Source organism: Salvelinus namaycush, unplaced genomic scaffold (genome assembly GCF_016432855.1).
Source record: "Salvelinus namaycush isolate Seneca unplaced genomic scaffold, SaNama_1.0 Scaffold475, whole genome shotgun sequence".
In the NCBI taxonomy this organism is placed as follows: Eukaryota; Metazoa; Chordata; class Actinopteri; order Salmoniformes; family Salmonidae; genus Salvelinus; species Salvelinus namaycush.
The window spans coordinates 105,442-124,478 of record NW_024061170.1 but is presented as its reverse complement, the minus strand read 5'-3'; the positions used below and the strand labels follow the sequence as shown (position 1 = coordinate 124,478).

The 19,037-nt window shown below is 48.9% G+C and overlaps 1 protein-coding gene across 5 annotated transcripts in view; it reads left to right on the top strand.

Annotated features, from left to right (window-relative positions):
• Positions 1–19,037, top strand: part of LOC120041556 (zinc finger protein 710-like) — an 86,873-nt gene that overhangs the window by 34,031 nt on the left and 33,805 nt on the right. For 3 of the 5 annotated variants that reach the window (XR_005475898.1, XR_005475897.1, XM_038986431.1), the window contains exons 1-2: positions 9,503–9,705; positions 15,025–16,575. Coding sequence is in view for 3 of the 5 variants with exons in the window: in XM_038986431.1 (XP_038842359.1) it covers positions 9,661–9,705; positions 15,025–16,575 (1,596 nt within the window). In the remaining 2 variants the exon portion in view is untranslated. Of the gene's footprint in view, positions 1–9,499; positions 9,706–15,024; positions 16,576–19,037 lie in introns of those variants that run through there. The other 2 variants (XM_038986433.1, XM_038986432.1) reach the window with 2 other exon arrangements.

The window sequence follows — 19,037 nt, the reverse complement described above, 5'->3', positions numbered from 1 at the left end:
TGACGGGGTCTATACCTGGCTAGGTGACGGGGTCTATACCTGGCTAGGTGACCATAGGCTAACATGGTTCAGACTCCATAACATTTAGTCTCTCATGGGTATGAAGATACAGGGGGTTAACATAGTAGAATTCTTGAATACACTGATGAAACTAATATTGTCAAGCTGTCTGTGTATTCAACTGTTTTGTTGTAGCCATGTTTGTGTAACAACACATAGTGGAGCAAGACTTATCTATCCTCTTTCTATATGTTTCTCTCTCTCTTTCCCTTCCCCCTCTCTCTCTCTCTCTCGTTCCCTTCCCCCTCTCTCTCTTTCTGTTCCTCTTTGCTCTGTCCTTCTATCATTCTCCCCCTCTCTCTCTCTTTCCCTTCCCCCTCTCTCTCTTTCTGTTCCTCTTTGCTCTGTCCTTCTCTCATTCTCCCTCTCTCTCTCTCTCTCTTTCTCTCTCTGTCTCTGTCTCTGTCTTTGTCTCTCGCTCTTGTTTTCTCTCTCTTTTGCTCTCGGTTTCCATCTCACTCACTCCCTTCCTCCTCCCTCCCTCCTTCCTCTCTCTATTGCGCTCTCCCTCCCTCCCTCTCCTTTGCTCCCTCCCCTCCCTCCATCCCTCCCTCCTTTGCTCTCTCCCCTCCCTCTCTCTCTGCATTCCCTCCCTCCCTCTCACGTTGCACCCTGCCCCTCCCGTTCTCTTTCTCTCTCACATTGCTCCCTTCCCCCATCTCCTCTCTTTCTCTCTTTCTCTCTCTCTACCATTCTCCCTTCCCCCACTGTTGCTGCCTCTCATTTTCCTTCTCCCTCACTCCACCATTTCACTCCCTCCCTCCCTCCCCTGTTCTCTTTATCTCCTCCCTTCCCTCCCCCCTCAATCCCTCTTTCATTCCATGCAATCATCTGTTCTAGCTCTCTCTCTGCTCTCTCTTTCTCTCTGCTCACTCTCTCCCTCTCTCTCTGTGCTTCCTCCATTACGCCCCCATTTTGTCCTCTCCTCTGAAAGCTTATCCTCCCTCTTTCCACCATGTTCTCTCCATCAGTTTTTTCCCTCTCTCCTTCATATTCTCTCCATCATGTTGTTCCCCCTCTTCCAGACCATTTATTATACCAACTTTACTGACTGATATTTGATTCAGAAATGTGCTTTAAACAAACCTCTGTGAATCTGATCTACTTAAAGCTGGTGTTAGTTAGTTTTCTCTAGAAGTGTCCCAGTGTGTTGGTGTCTAACCATTACTCATTAGAACCATGGTGTCCCACATACTGTCTATTACAACACAATATCTGCTTCTCTGTGGGTCATGGCTGTTGGTTGGGTTCCACAGGTGTCCATTTCTGTAATACACAATATGCTGATGGACCAGGGGACAGTGTTGAGCTCAGTTCCCCCCAGTACTAATGTAGTGTTGACCAGGGGACAGTGTTGAGCTCAGTTCCCCCCAGTACTAACTAGTGTAGTGTTGACCAGGGGACAGACCAGGGGACAGTGTTGACCTCAGTTTCCCCAGTACTAACTAATGTAGTGTTGACCAGGGGACACAGACCAGGGGACAGTGTTGAGCTCAGTTTCCCCCAGTACTAACTAGTGTAGTGTTGACCAGGGGACAGACCAGGGGACAGTGTTGACCTCAGTTTCCCCAGTACTAGTGTAGTGTTGACCAGGGGACAGTGTTGAGCTCAGTTTCCCCAGTACTAGTGTAGTGTGGACCAGGGGACAGTGTTGAGCTCAGTTTCCCAGTACTAATGTAGTGTTGACCAGGGGACAGACCAGGGGACAGTGTTGAGCTCAGTTTCCCCAGTACTAGTGTAGTGTGGACCAGGGGACAGTGTTGAGCTCAGTTTCCCCCAGTACTAGTGTAGTGTGGACCAGGGGACAGTGTTGAGCTCAGTTTCCCCCAGTACTAATGTAGTGTTGACCAGGGGACAGACCAGGGGACAGTGTTGAGCTCAGTTTCCCCCAGTACTAGTGTAGTGTTGACCAGGGGACAGTGTTGAGCTCAGTTCCCTGTACTAGTGTAGTGTTGACCAGGGGACAGTGTGGAGCTCAGTTTCCCCCAGTACTAGTGTAGTGTTGACCAGGGGACAGTGTGGAGCTCAGTTTCCCCCAGTACTAGTGTAGTGTTGACCAGGGGACAGACCAGGGGACAGTGTTGACCTCAGTTTCCCCAGTACTAACTAATGTAGTGTTGACCAGGGGACACAGACCAGGGGACAGTGTTGAGCTCAGTTTCCCCCAGTACTAACTAGTGTAGTGTTGACCAGGGGACAGACCAGGGGACAGTGTTGACCTCAGTTTCCCCAGTACTAGTGTAGTGTTGACCAGGGGACAGACCAGGGGACAGTGTTGAGCTCAGTTTCCCCAGTACTAGTGTAGTGTGGACCAGGGGACAGTGTTGAGCTCAGTTTCCCAGTACTAATGTAGTGTTGACCAGGGGACAGACCAGGGGACAGTGTTGAGCTCAGTTTCCCCAGTACTAGTGTAGTGTGGACCAGGGGACAGTGTTGAGCTCAGTTTCCCCAGTACTAGTGTAGTGTTGACCAGGGGACAGACCAGGGGACAGTGTTGAGCTCAGTTTCCCCAGTACTAGTGTAGTGTGGACCAGGGGACAGTGTTGAGCTCAGTTTCCCAGTACTAATGTAGTGTTGACCAGGGGACAGACCAGGGGACAGTGTTGAGCTCAGTTTCCCCAGTACTAGTGTAGTGTGGACCAGGGGACAGTGTTGAGCTCAGTTTCCCCCAGTACTAGTGTAGTGTGGACCAGGGGACAGTGTTGAGCTCAGTTTCCCCCAGTACTAATGTAGTGTTGACCAGGGGACAGACCAGGGGACAGTGTTGAGCTCAGTTTCCCCCAGTACTAGTGTAGTGTTGACCAGGGGACAGTGTTGAGCTCAGTTCCCTGTACTAGTGTAGTGTTGACCAGGGGACAGTGTGGAGCTCAGTTTCCCCCAGTACTAGTGTAGTGTTGACCAGGGGACAGTGTGGAGCTCAGTTTCCCCCAGTACTAGTGTAGTGTTGACCAGGGGACAGTGTGGAGCTCAGTTTCCCCCAGTACTAGTGTAGTGTGGACCAGGAGACAGTGTTGATCTCAGTTTCCCCCAGTACTAGTGTAGTGTGGACCAGGGGACAGACCAGGGGACAGTGTTGATCTCAGTTTCCCCCAGTACTAATGTAGTGTTGACCAGGGGACAGACCAGGGGACAGTGTTGAGCTCAGTTTCCCCCAGTACTAGTGTAGTGTTGACCAGGGAACAATTTTGAGATCAATTCCCCCATACTAGTGTAGTGTTGACCAGGGGACAGACCAGGGGACAGTGTTGGTCTCAGTTTCCCCAGTACTAATGTAGTGTTGACCAGGGGACAGTGTTGATCTCAGTTCCCCAGTACTAGTGTAGTGTGGACCAGGGGACAGACCAGGGGACAGTGTTGACCTCAGTTTCCCCCAGTACTAGTGTAGTGTTGACCAGGGGACAGTGTTGAGCTCAGTTTCCCCCAGTACTAGTGTAGTGTGGACCAGGGGACAGTGTTGAGCTGAGTTTCCCCAGTACTAGTGTAGTGTTGACCAGGGGACAGTGTTGATCTCAGTTCCCCAGTACTAGTGTAGTGTTGACCAGGGGACAGACCAGGGGACAGTGTTGAGCTCAGTTTCCCCCAGTACTAATGTAGTGTTGACCAGGGGACAGTGTTGAGCTCAGTTTCCCCAGTACTAGTGTAGTGTGGACCAGGGGACAGACCAGTGGACAGTGTTGAGCTCAGTTTCCCCCAGTACTAGTGTAGTGTGGACCAGGGGACAGTGTTGATCTCAGTTTCCCCCAGTACTAGTGTAGTGTTGACCAGGGAACAATTTTGAGATCAATTCCCCCATACTAGTGTAGTGTTGACCAGGGGACAGACCAGGGGACAGTGTTGGTCTCAGTTTCCCCAGTACTAATGTAGTGTTGACCAGGGGACAGTGTTGAGCTCAGTTTCCCCAGTACTAGTGTAGTGTGGACCAGGGGACAGACCAGGGGACAGTGTTGACCTCAGTTTCCCCCAGTACTAGTGTAGTGTTGACCAGGGGACAGTGTTGAGCTCAGTTTCCCCCAGTACTAGTGTAGTGTGGACCAGGGGACAGTGTTGAGCTGAGTTTCCCCAGTACTAGTGTAGTGTTGACCAGGGGACAGTGTTGATCTCAGTTCCCCAGTACTAGTGTAGTGTTGACCAGGGGACAGACCAGGGGACAGTGTTGAGCTCAGTTTCCCCCAGTACTAATGTAGTGTTGACCAGGGGACAGTGTTGAGCTCAGTTTCCCCAGTACTAGTGTAGTGTGGACCAGGGGACAGACCAGTGGACAGTGTTGAGCTCAGTTTCCCCCAGTACTAGTGTAGTGTGGACCAGGGGACAGTGTTGATCTCAGTTTCCCCCAGTACTAGTGTAGTGTTGACCAGGGGACAGTGTTAAGCTCAGTTTCCCCAGTACTAGTGTAGTGTTGACCAGGGGACAGACCAGGGGACAGTGTTAAGCTCAGTTTCCCCAGTACTAGTGTAGTGTGGACCAGGGGACAGTGTTGGTCTCAGTTTCCCCCAGTACTAGTGTAGTGTGGACCAGGGGACAGACCAGGGGACAGTGTTGAGCTCAGTTTCCCCCAGTACTAGTGTAGTGTGGACCAGGGGACAGTGTTGAGCTCAGTTTCCCCCAGTACTAGTGTAGTGTGGACCAGGGGACAGACCAGGGGACAGTGTTGAGCTCAGTTTCCCCCAGTACTAGTGTAGTGTTGACCAGGGGACAGTGTTGAGCTCAGTTTCCCCCAGTACTAGTGTAGTGTTGACCAGGGGACAGTGTTGAGCTCAGTTTCCCCAGTACTAGTGTAGTGTTGACCAGGGGACAGTGTTGAGCTCAGTTCCCCCCCAGTACTAGTGTAGTGTTGACCAGGGGACAGTGTTGAGCTCAGTTTCCCCCAGTACTAGTGTAGTGTTGACCAGGGGACAGTGTTGAGCTCAGTTTCCCCAGTACTAGTGTAGTGTTGACCAGGGGACAGACCAGGGGACAGTGTTGAGCTCAGTTTCCCCAGTACTAGTGTAGTGTTGACCAGGGGACAGACCAGGGGACAGTGTTGAGCTCAGTTTCCCCAGTACTAGTGTAGTGTGGACCAGGGGACAGACCAGGGGACAGTGTTGAGCTCAGTTTCCCCAGTACTAGTGTAGTGTGGACCAGGGGACAGACCAGGGGACAGTGTTGAGCTCAGTTTCCCCCAGTACTAATGTAGTGTTGACCAGGGGACAGACCAGGGGACAGTGTTGAGCTCAGTTTCCCCCAGTACTAGTGTAGTGTGGACCAGGGGACAGTCTATTTACATGGTGAGATCCCCTATCAGTTTTTACCTAGAGACTAGACCTTATTGGTTTCAGTTTATCAGCATCCAGTTCAACATTATTGAACCTTTATTTAACTAGGCAAGTCAGTTAAAAAACTTCTTATGGCTGAAGTCCCGTTAACGGGATCAATATGACATCAGCCAGTGAAAGTGCAGGGCGCCAAATTCAAACAACAGAAATCTCATAATTACAATTCCTCAAGCATACAAGTATTTCACACCATTTTAAAGATACACTTCTTGTTAATCCCACCACAGTGTCTGAATTCAAAAAGGCTTTACAGCGAAAGCACCACAAACGATTATGTTAGGTCACCGCAAAATCACAGAAAAACACAGCCATTTTTCCAACCAAAGACAGGAGTCACAAAAAGCAGAAATAGAGATAAAATGAATCACTAACCTTTGATGATCTTCATCAGATGACACTCATAGGACTTCATGTTACACAATACATATATGTTTTGTTCGATAAAGTTCATATTTATATCCAAAAACCTCAGTTTACATTGGTGCCATGTTCAGAATTGCCTCCAAAATATCTGGAGAAATTGCAGAGAGCCACATCAAATAACAGAAATACTCATCATAAACTTTGATGAAAGATACATGTTTTACATAGAATTAAAGATACACTTGTTCTTAATGCAACCGCTGTGTCAAATTTCAAACAGCTTTACGGTAAAAGCACAATATTCAATAATCTGAGAACAGCGTTCAGCCACAGTTACCTGCCAAATTGTGCAGTCAACAAAACTCATGTATAGCATTTTAAATGTTCACTTAACTTTGCTGATCTTCGTCGGAATGCACTCCCAGGACTCCCACAAGAAATGTTAGTTTTGTTCGGTAATGTCCATAATTTATGTCCAAATAGCTATTTTTGTCAGCGTGTTTGGTAAACAAATCCAAAGTCAGGAAGCACGTTCACTAAAAGCAGACGAAATGTCAAAAAGTTCCGTAACAGTCAGTAGAAACATGTCAAACGATGTATTGAATCAATCTTTAGGATGTTTTTAACATACATCTTCAATAACGTTTCAACCGGAGAATTCCATTGTCTTCAGAAGTGCGATGGAACAGAGCTCCCTCTCGTGTGAACGCGCATTGTCAGAGCATGGTCAGCTCAATCCAGACCTTACTCATTCCCGTCTCCTTCGGCCCCACTTCACAGTAGAAGCATCAGACAAGGTTCTACAGACTGTTGACATCTAGTGTAAGCTGTAGGAAGTGCAAACGGACCCATATCCCACTGTGTATTCGATAGGCAATGAGTTGAAAACCTACAAACCTCAAATTTCCCACTTCCTGGTTGGATTTTTTTCTCAGGTTTTTGCCTGCCATATGAGTTCTGTTATACTCACAGACATTATTCAAACAGTTTTAGAAACTTCAGAGTGTTTTCCATCCAATACTAATAATAATATGCATATATTAGCAACTGGGACTGAGGAGCAGGCAGTTTACTCTGGGCACCTCCGGGTACCTTTTCATCCAAGCTACTCAATACTGCCCCTGCAGCCATAAGAAGTTAAGAATAAATTCTTATTTACAATGACGGCCTACCCCAGAGATGCTTGGCCAATTGTGCGCCGCCCTATGGGATTCCCAATCACAGCCGGATGTGACACCACCTGGATTCGAACCAGGGACTGTAGTGCCTTAGACCGCTGCGCCACTCGGGAGCCCAAAATTCATAATGATTTGATTCAGTCAGTATTCTTCTAGTGTAACTATCAACCTGATTGGTTTCACAACAGAAGAGCATCTGAGGAAACACTGAATATAAACACAACATGCTACAATTTCATAGATGCTACTGAGTTACGGTTCATAAGGAAATCAGTGGAAATGAATTCATTAGGCCCTAATCTATGGATTTCACATGACTGGGAATACAGATATGCATCTGTTGGTTAAAGATACCTGTTTAAAAAAGATAGGGGTGTGGATCAGAAAACCAGTCAGTATCTGGTGTGACCACCGTTTGCCTCATGAAAACCAGTCAGTATCTGGTGTGACCACCGTTTACCTCGTGAAAACCAGTCAGTATCTGGTGTGACCGCCGTTTGCCTCGTGAAAACCAGTCAGTATCTGGTGTGACCGCCGTTTGCCTCGTGAAAACCAGTCAGTATCTGGTGTGACCGCCGTTTGCCTCGTGAAAACCAGTCAGTATCTGGTGTGACCACCGTTTGCCTCATGAAAACCAGTCAGTATCTGGTGTGACCACCGTTTACCTCATGAAAACCAGTCAGTATCTGGTGTGACCACCGTTTGCCTCATGAAAACCAGTCAGTATCTGGTGTGACCACCGTTTGCCTCATGAAAACCAGTCAGTATCTGGTGTGACCACCGTTTACCTCGTGAAAACCAGTCAGTATCTGGTGTGACCACCGTTTACCTCGTGAAAACCAGTCAGTATCTGGTGTGACCACCGTTTGCCTCGTGAAAACCAGTCAGTATCTGGTGTGACCACCGTTTGCCTCAAGCACCGCAACACATCTCCATTACATAGAGTTAATAAGGCTGTTGATTGAGACCTGTGGAATGTTGTCCCACTCCTCTTCAATGGCTGTGTGAAGTTGATGGATATTGGCAGGAACTGGAACACACTGTCGTACATGTCGACCCAGAGCATCCCAAACATGCTCAATGAGTGACATGTCTGAGTATGCAGGCCATGGAAGAACTGAGACATTTTCAGCTTCCAGGAATTGTGTTCAGATCCTTGCGAGGGCCGTGCATTACCATGCTGAAACATGAGGTGATGGCGGCGGATGAATGGCACGACAATGGGCCTCAGGATCTCATCACGGTATCTCTGTGCATTCAACTTGCCATCGATAAAATGAAATTGTGTTTGTTGTCCGTAGCTTATGCCAGCCCATACCATCTGCCCGGTACAGTTGAAACCGAGATTCATCCGTGAAGGGCACACTTCTCCAGCCTGCCAGTGGTCATCGAAGACGAGCATTTGCCCACTGAAATCGCTTACGACGCCAAACTGCAGTCCGGTCAAGACCCTGGTTAGGACGACGGGCACGTAGATGAGCTTCCCTGAGACGGTTTCTAACAGTTTGTGCAGAAATTCTTTGTTTGTGCAAACTCAGTTTCATCAGCTGTCTGGGTGGCTGGTCTCAGATGATCCCTCAATTTCATCAGCTGTCTGGGTGGCTGGTCTCAGATGATCCCTCAATTTCATCAGCTGTCTGGGTGGCTGGTCTCAGACGATCCCACAGGTGAAGAAGCCCAATGTGGACATCCTGGGCTGCTGTGGTTACACTTGGTCTACGGTTGTGAGGCCGGTGGTGGGCCATTCTTGATACACATGGGAAACTGTTGAGTGTGAAAGACCCAGCAGTGTTGCAGTTCTTGACTCAAACCTACTACCATAACCGTTCAAAGGTACTTTGTCTTGCCCATTCACCCTCTGAATGGCACACAATCCATGTATCAACTGTCTGAAGGCTTAAACATCCTTCTGTAACCCGTCTCCTCTCCTTCATCTACACTGATTGAAGTGGATTGATCGAGAGCATCCTGACCTGTTGCATCACCGCCTGGTATGGCAACTGCTCGGCATCTGACCGTAAGGCGCTACAGTGGGTACATGTACAAATGACCTCTACTAACCTGTACCCCCGCACACTGACTTGGTACCCCCTCTATATAGCCTCCTTATTGTTATTTTGTGTTACTTTTTTTTTTTTTTTTTTACTTTAGTTTATTTGGTAAATATTTTCTTAACTCTTTCTTGAACTGCACTGTTGGTTAAGGGCTTGTAAGTAAACATTTCACTGTAAGGTCTACACTTGTTGTATTCGGCGCATGTGACAAAGTTTGATTTGATTTTGAATTAACAAGTGACATCAATAAGGGATCATAGTTTTCACCTGGTCAGTCTGTCATGGAAAGAACTGGTGCTCATAATGCTTCATACTGGTGTGTTTACACCATCATCCACTATCAACATGATACTAATGTTGAGAGAGAGAGAGAGAGAGAGAGAGAGAGAGAGAGAGAGAGAGAGAGAGAGAGAGAGAGAGAGAGAGAGAGAGAGAGAGAGAGAGAGAGAGAGAGAGAGAGAGAGAGAGAGAGAGAGAGAGAGAGAGAGAGAGAGAGAGAGAGAGAGAGAGAGAGAGAGAGAGAGAGAGAGAGAGAGAGAGAGAGAGAGAGAGAGAGAGAGAGAGAGAGAGAGAGAGAGAGAGACGTGGTAGGGGGAGGAGCCAGAAGGCCCGCCTCCTTCTTCCTGACTATAAATAGGAGCAGAACACTTCCTCTCTTCTGTCTCTGAGACACTCTGTCTCTCTGTCTGGAGAATGAGGTCCTTGAAGCACCTGAAACATCACAACAGGAAGAATGTGGTGAGTTCTGGGCTGGTAACCACAGGATTAAGGTTAACGTTTACCTTTGGTGTGTTCAGTAGTTTGATTTAGTGGTGATTAGTTGGAACATGCAGTTTGAGAGTGTTGAGAAAGAGAAAATGTGATAGTTGTTGTTTAAAACGCTCTCCCTCCTTTTAGGTGAAGCCTTTCTCCATATTTCGTCCCAACAGCCTCAAATGTCTGTTTAAAGCTCTTTCATCTCGCTCTCTTTCTTCATGATTTATTCTTTCATTTTGTCTCTCTGTCTCTCTCTCTCTCGACTCTCTCTGTCTCTTGCTCTCTCTGTCTCTCTCTTCATGATCTAATCTTTCATTTTGTCATCTGTCTCTTGCTCTCTCTCTCTCTGTTGCTCTCTCTCTCTGTCTCTTTCTTCATGATCTAATCTTTCATTTTGTCATCTCTCTGTCTCTGTCTCTCTCTCTTTCTCTCTCTACACGATTTAATCTTTCATTTTGTCTGCCTTTCATTTAGTCATTTCTATCTATCTCTCCCTCTCTCTTGCTTGCTCACTCCCTCTCCCCTCCCTTTTCTCTCCCTCTCTCTCCCTTTTCTCTCCCTCTCCTCTCCCCCTCCATTTTCTCTCTCTTGCTCACTCCCTCTCCCCCTCCCTTTTCTCTCTCTTGCTCACTCACTCTCCCCTCCCTTTTCTCTCCCTCTCCTCCTCCATTTCCTCTCTCTTTTTTGTTTGCTCACTGCCTCCCTCTCCCCCTCCCGCCTCTTTCACCCTCTCACTCTCATTCACTGCCCTCCCTTCCTCTTTTCTCTCCAGTGTCTTTCTCTTTTCATTCTCTCTCTCTCCCTCCCCTCTCTTTTCATTCTCTCTCTCTCCTCCCCCTCTCTTTTCATTCTCTCTCTCTCCCTCCCCCTCTTTCATTCTCTCTCTCTCCCTCCCCCTATCTTTCCTTCTCTCTCTCTCTCTCCCCCTCTCTTTTCCTTCTCTCTCTCTCCCTCCCCCTCTCTTTTCATTCTCTCTCTCTCCCTCCCCCTCTCTTTCCTTCTCTCTCTCCCTCCCCCTCTCTTTCCTTCTCTCTCTCTCTCCATCCCCCTATTTCATCCATTCTCTTTCTCCCCTCCCCCTCTCCTCCATCACCCACTTTCATTTTCCTCCCCCCTTCTTCTTTCTCTCGCTCTCTCTGTGTCTGTTCTCTCTGTCTCGGTCTCTCTCTCTCTCTCTCTCTCTCTCTGTTGTCTCTCTCTCTTGTCTCTCTCTCTCTCTGTCCTCTCTCTCTGACTCTCTCTCTCTCTTTCTCTCTCTCTCTAACTGTTCTCAGACCAGATCTGTCACCATATCATATTATCATGTAAGGACAACATTGAGTCTAACTGTTCTCAGACCAGATCTGTCACCATATCATATTATCATGTAAGGACAACATTGAGTCTAACTGTTCTCAGACCAGATATGATACCATATCATATTATCATGTAAGGACAACATTGAGTCTAACTGTTCTCAGACCAGATCTGTCACCATATCATATTATCATGTAAGGACAACATTGAGTCTAACTGTTCTCAGACCAGATATGATACCATATCATATTATCATGTAAGGACAACATTGAGTCTAACTGTTCTCAGACCAGATCTGTCACCATATCATATTATCATGTAAGGACAACATTATGTTACCATGAAAGTGTAGTTGTAGTCTTCTCACTGTGTGGATTCATTTAGTTAGCTCCATGTTCAGATGATATTATGGATCGGTATAGAATCTAGATGAATCTAAAGTAAAGGATTGTGAATGGGGTTCTGATTGGGTTGGTTTTCAACACACAGCTCCAACACTTCATTCAGTATAAATGACAGCCCTGAGATAGTGTGCCCCGGAGCAGGTTAGTTCTGGAGGTTTCTTTGCCATAGAAATTGGCTGACTAAAAGGTGAGCCTCTTTCATGTCACCTGTTATCCTGAGTTCAACTCAGTTGACCAACGTTAGCTCGCTAACTCCTATATCAAGATTCCTAATACGCCTCCCTGTCATTTGACATTTGAGTCATTTAGCAGACGCTCTTATCCAGAATGAATTACAGGAGCAATTAGGGTTAAGTGCCTTGCTCAAGGGCACGTCGGCAGATTCTTCACCTAGTTGCCTCTGGGATTTGAACCAACGACCTTTCAGTTGCTGGCCCAACGCTCTTAACCGATAGGCTACCTCAGTTGAGTTGCTGGCCCAACGCTCTTAACCGATAGGCTACCTCAGTTGAGTTGCTGGCCCAACGCTCTTAACCGATAGGCTACCTCAGTTGAGTTGCTGGCCCAACGCTCTTACCCGATAGGCTACCTCAGTTGAGTTGCTGGCCCAACGCTCTTAACCGATAGGCTACCTCAGTTGAGTTGCTGGTCCAACGCTCTTAACCGATAGGCTACCTCAGTTGAGTTGCTGGCCCAACGCTCTTAACCGATAGGCTACCTCAGTTGAGTTGCTGGCCCAACGCTCTTAACCGATAGGCTACCTCAGTTGAGTTGCTGGCCCAACGCTCTTAACCGATAGGCTACCTCAGTTGAGTTGCTGGCCCATCGCTCTTAACCGATAGGCTACCTCAGTTGAGTTGCTGGCCCAACGCTCTTAACCGATAGGCTACCTCAGTTGAGTTGCTGGCCCAACGCTCTTAACCGATAGGCTACCTCAGTTGAGTTGCTGGCCCAACGCTCTTAACCGATAGGCTACCTCAGTTGAGTTGCTGGCCCATCGCTCTTAACCGATAGGCTACCTCAGTTGAGTTGCTGGCCCAACGCTCTTAACCGATAGGCTACCTCAGTTGAGTTGCTGGCCCAACGCTCTTAACCGATAGGCTACCTCAGTTGAGTTGCTGGCCCAACGCTCTTACCCGATAGGCTACCTCAGTTGAGTTGCTGGCCCAACGCTCTTAACCGATAGGCTACCTCAGTTGAGTTGCTGGCCCATCGCTCTTAACCGATAGGCTACCTCAGTTGAGTTGCTGGCCCAACGCTCTTAACCGATAGGCTACCTCAGTTGAGTTGCTGGCCCAACGCTCTTAACCGATAGGCTACCTCAGTTGAGTTGCTGGCCCAACGCTCTTAACTGATAGGCTACCTCAGTTGAGTTGCTGGCCCAACGCTCTTAACCGATAGGCTACCTCAGTTGAGTTGCTGGCCCAACGCTCTTACCCGATAGGCTACCTCAGTTGAGTTGCTGTTATTGGTATTATTGATGATGGTTGACCAGGGCTGATAGGTGATATTATTGATGATGGTTGACCAGGGCTGATAGGTGATATTATTGATGATGGTTGACCAGGGCTGACAGGTGATATTATTGATGATGGTTGACCAGGGGCTGATAGGTGATATTAGTGATGATGGTTGACCAGGGCTGAGAGGTGATATTATTGATGGTTGCCCAGGGCTGATAGGTGATATTATTGATGATGGTTGACCAGGGGCTGATATGTGATATTAGTGATGATGGTTGACCAGGGCTGATAGGTGATATTATTGATGATGGTTGACCAGGGCTGAGGTGATATTAGTGATGATGGTTGACCAGGGCTGATAGGTGATATTATTGATGATGGTTGACCAGGGCTGAGAGGTGATATTAGTGATGATGGTTGACCAGGGGCTGATAGGTGATATTAGTGATGATGGTTGACCAGGGCTGAGAGGTGATATTATTGATGATGGTTGCCCAGGGCTGATAGGTGATATTATTGATGATGGTTGACCAGGGGCTGATAGGTGATATTAGTGATGATGGCTGGCCAGGGCTGATGGGTGATATTAGTGATGATGGCTGACCAGGGCTGATGGGTGATATTAGTGATGATGGTTGACCAGGGCTGATAGGTGATATTAGTGATGATGGTTGACCAGGGCTGATAGGTGATATTAGTGATGATGGTTGACCAGGGCTGAGAGGTGATATTATTGATGATGGTTGACCAGGGCTGAGAGGTGATATTATTGATGATGGTTGACCAGGGCTGATAGGTGATATTAGTGATGATGGTTGACCAGGGCTGAGAGGTGATATTAGTGATGATGGTTGACCAGGGCTGATAGGTGATATTATTGATGATGGTTGACCAGGGCTGAGAGGTGATATTAGTGATGATGGTTGACCAAGGCTGAGAGGTGATATTATTGATGATGGTTGACCAGGGCTGATAGGTGATATTAGTGATGATGGTTGACCAGGGCTGAGAGGTGATATTATTGATGGTTGCCCAGGGCTGATGGGTGATATTATTGATGATGGTTGACCAGGGCTGAGAGGTGATATTATTGATGATGGTTGACCAGGGCTGATAGGTGATATTATTGATGATGGTTGACCAGGGCTGATAGGTGATATTATTGATGATGGTTGACCAGGGCTGAGAGGTGATATTAGTGATGATGGTTGACCAGGGCTGATGGGTGATATTAGTGATGATGGTTGACCAGGGCTGATGGGTGATATTAGTGATGATGGTTGACCAGGGCTGATGGGTGATATTAGTGATGATGGTTGACCAGGGCTGATGGGTGATATTATTGATGATGGTTGACCAGGGCTGAGAGGTGATATTATTGATGATGGTTGACCAGGGCTGATGGGTGATATTAGTGATGATGGTTGACCAGGGCTGATGGGTGATATTAGTGATGATGGTTGACCAGGGCTGATGGGTGATATTAGTGATGATGGTTGACCAGGGCTGATGGGTGATATTAGTGATGATGGTTGACCAGGGCTGAGAGGTGATATTAGTGATGATGGTTGACCAGGGCTGATAGGTGATATTAGTGATGATGGTTGACCAGGGCTGAGAGGTGATATTAGTGATGATGGTTGACCAGGGCTGAGAGGTGATATTAGTGATGATGGTTGACCAGGGCTGAGAGGTGATATTAGTGATGATGGTTGACCAGGGCTGAGAGGTGATATTAGTGATGATGGCTGACCAGGGCTGAGAGGTGATATTAGTGATGATGGTTGACCAGGGCTGATAGGTGATATTAGTGATGATGGTTGACCAGGGCTGATAGGTGATATTAGTGATGATGGTTGACCAGGGCTGATAGGTGATATTAGTGATGATGGTTGACCAGGGCTGAGAGGTGATATTAGTGATGATGGTTGACCAGGGCTGAGAGGTGATATTAGTGATGATGGTTGACCAGGGCTGATAGGTGATATTAGTGATGATGGTTGACCAGGGCTGATGGGTGATATTAGTGATGAATTCTCTCCTCACTGACTCTGCTGATATCTCTGATCAACATGGTAGATTGTAAAGATGTGTTGACTGCAGTACTAACCTTGTCTCTCTCCCTGTCTGTGTCTCAGGAGGAAGCCAGCAGGCGCCTGGTTAGATGTGAGCCCAGGGCTATGGCCAGACAGGTAGATTCTGGCACTCAGACTGATCCTGTGGTGGTTCTGTCTCTAGCCCAGGCTGCTGTTCTGGGCCTCATCTCTCAGAATGAGGTGTTCGGTGCTACCATCGCTCCTAATGGCTTCTACACAGGAGAACCTAAAGAGTCCCCTGCCCTGCCTGTAGAGGGGGTGGATTACGAATACGCTGATCAGCTGATAGGAGCTAACGGAGATTACCTGGGAGACAACCTGCCTGAAGACGGACACATGCAGCCCAGCTGTAGCCAGAGGAGGTGGCACGGACCACCCCCCGAGGGGAAGATGGTAGGACCCGAGCGCCATGCTGGAGTGCCTGTGGACGGGTCATCCCAAGTGAAAGGAGAGGGGGTTATCACTGGCCTGACGTCCTGTGTTCACATGCTGAACAACCTGGCTACTACTAGAGGGGGATTGGTCCAGGTTGACCCCGCCTCTCTCCGTGCCGCCGCCCAAAAAGGCTGTGCCGAGTGTGACAGAGACATGTCCAGCCAGCAGGCTAACACACACCCTCACACACACTCCCAGGCCGGCCACAGCCATAAAGGGGAGCCGGGGCATCGAGGCCTGCAGGGGCAGAGGGGGCATCAGGAGAGAGCAAGGGGGGAGGAGGAGGAGGAGGAGGAGGGAGAGCAGGGAAACAGCCTGATGAAAGGAGGACAGGAGGAGACTATCAGCAGCTACTTCCAGTCCAGCGAGGTGGGGGGGTACGAGGGGGGGGAGATCTACCATGAGAACAGCCAGGGTATGATGTGGGGCAACCAGCTGGAGCAGGGGGTGGCGGGAAGAGGAGGAGCAGGAGCAGGAAGAGGAGGGACCCATCGTCACCACGGCCGGAGGGTTGACCGTCTAGACATCAACATCCAGATAGACGAGTCGTACTGTGTGGACATGGGGGAGGGGCTGAAGAGATGGAAGTGTCGTATGTGTGAAAAGTCTTACACCTCCAAGTACAACCTGGTAACTCACATCCTGGGTCACCAGGGCATCAAGCCCCACGCCTGCCCCCACTGTGGGAAGCTGTTTAAACAGCCCAGCCACCTGCAGACCCACCTGCTCACCCACCAGGGAACTAGACCTCATAAATGCACCGTGTGTAAGAAGGGCTTCACCCAGACCTCCCACCTGAAGAGACACATGCTGCAGCACACCGACGTCAAACCTTACAGCTGCCGCTTCTGTCGCCGTGGCTTCGCCTACCCCAGCGAGCTCCGCGCCCACGAGACCAAACACGAGCGCGGGCGCTGCCACGTGTGTTCCCAGTGTGGCATGGAGTTCCCCACCTACGCCCATCTGAAGCGCCACCAGACCAGCCACCAGGGACCAACTAGTTACCAGTGTACAGAGTGCGACAAGTCCTTCACCTACCGCAGCCAGCTGCAGAATCACCTACTGAAACACCAGAGTCCTCGGCCGTACTCCTGTTCCCACTGCGGCCTGGAGTTTGTCCAGCTGCACCACCTCCGCCAGCACGCCCTCACACACAAGGTACCTAACCCTGACCCCTGACCCCTAACCATAACCCTCCGCCAGCACACCCTCACACACAAGGTACCTAACTCTGACCCCTGACCCCTAACCATAACCCTCCGCCAGCACACCCTCACACACAAGGTACCTAACTCTGACCCCTGACCCCTAACCATAACCCTCCGCCAGCACGCCCTCACACACAAGGTACCTAACTCTGACCCCTGACCCCTAACCATAACCCTCCGCCAGCACGCCCTCACACACAAGGTACCTAACTCTGACCCCTGACCCCTAACCATAACCCTCCGCCAGCAGGCCCTCACACACTACAAGGCCAAAAGGTACACTACGTGGCCAAAAGTATGTGGACACCCTTTCAAATTATTGGAATCAGCTATTTCAGCCACACCAGTTGCTGACAGGTGTCTAAAGCCATGCAATCTCCATAGACACACATTTTAAATGAAATTTCCTTACTGAAGAGCTCAGTGACTTTCAACGTTGCACCGTCATAGGATCCCACCTTTCTAACAGTTCATCACGTCTGCCCCGGTAGAGCTGCACCGGTCAACTGTAAGGGCTGTTATTGTGAAGTGGAAACGTCTAGGGGCAACAACGGCTCAGCCGCGAAGTGGCAGGCCACACAAGCTGGACCGCCGAGTGCTGAAGCACGTAAAAATGTTCTGTTCTCGGTTGCAACACTCGATACAGAGTTCCAAACTGCCTCTGGAAGCTATGTTGGCACAAGAACTGTTCGTCGGAAGCCTCATAAAATAGGTTTCCATGGCCGAGCAGCCGCACACAAGCCTTAGATCACCATGCGCAATGCCAAGCGCTGGCTGGAGTGGTGTGAATCTCACCGCCATTGCATTCTGGAGTGATGAATCACGCTTCACCATCTGTCAGTCTGACAGACAAATCTGGGTTTGTCGGATGCCAGGTAACGCTACCTGCCCTAATGAATAGTGCCAACTGTAAAGTTTGGTGGAGGAGGAATAATGGTCTGGGGCTGTTTTTCATGGTTCGGGCCCCGTAGTTCCAGTAAAGGAAAATCTTAACGCTACAGCATACCATGACATTCTAGACGATTCTGTGCTTCCAACTTTGCAGCAACAGTTTGGGGGAAGGCCCTTTCCTGTTTCAGCATGACAATGCCCCCATGCACAAAGTGAGGTCCATACAGAAATGGTTTGTCGAGATTGGTATGGAAGAACTTGACTGGCCTGCACAGAGCCCTGACCTCAACCCCATCGAACACCTTTGGGATGAATTGGAACGCCGACTGCGAACCGGACCTAATCGCACAACATTAGTGCCGACCTCACTAATGCTCTTGTGGCTGAATAGAAGAAAGTCCCAGCAGCAATGTTCCAACATCTAGTGGAAAGCCTTCCCAGAAGAGTGGAGGCTGTTATAGCAGCAATGTTCCAACATCTAGTGGAAAGCCTTCCCAGAAGAGTGGAGGCTGTTATAGCAGCAATGTTCCAACATCTAGTGGAAAGCCTTCCCAGAAGAGTGGAGGCTGTTATAGCAGCAATGTTCCAACATCTAGTGGAAAGCCTTCCCAGAAGAGTGGAGGCTGTTATAGCAGCAATGTTCCAACATCTATTGGAAAGCCTTCCCAGAGGAGTGGAGGCTGTTATAGCAGCAATGTTCCAACATCTAGTGGAAAGCCTTCCCAGAAGAGTGGAGGCTGTTATAGCAGCAATGTTCCTACATCTAGTGGAAAGCCTTCCCAGAAGAGTGGAGGCTGTTATAGCAGCAATGTTCCAACATCTATTGGAAAGCCTTCCCAGAGGAGTGGAGGCTGTTATAGCAGCAATGTTCCTACATCTAGTGGAAAGCCTTCCCAGAAGAGTGGAGGCTGTTATAGCAGCAATGTTCCAACATCTAGTGGAAAGCCTTCCCAGAAGAGTGGAGGCTGTTATAGCAGCAAAGGGGGGGCCAAGTCCATATTAATGCCCATGATTTTGGAATGACATTTTTGACGAGCAGGTGTCCACATACCTTTGGCCATGTAGTGTAGCTAATCCTAACCCCTGACCTTTAACCCTAGCCCTCCGCCAGCATCCCTCACCCACAATATACCTAAACCCTGACCTTTAACCCTAGCCCTCCGCCAGCATCCCTCCCCCACAATATACCTAAACCCTGACCTTTAACCCTAGCCCTCCGCCAGCATCCCTCACCCACAATATACCTAAACTCTAACTCTAACCCCTGACCTTTAACCCTAGCCCTCCGCCAGCATCCCTCACCCACAATATACCTAACCCCTGACCTTTAACCCTAGCCCTCCGCCAGCATCCCTCCCCCACAATATACCTAAACCCTGACCTTTAACCCTAGCCCTCCGCCAGCATCCCTCCCCCACAATATACCTAACCCCTGACCTTTAACCCTAGCCCTCCGCCAGCATCCCTCCCCCACACGGTACTGACCGTCTGAGACCACTGGAACCCCTAGCTCTAACCATA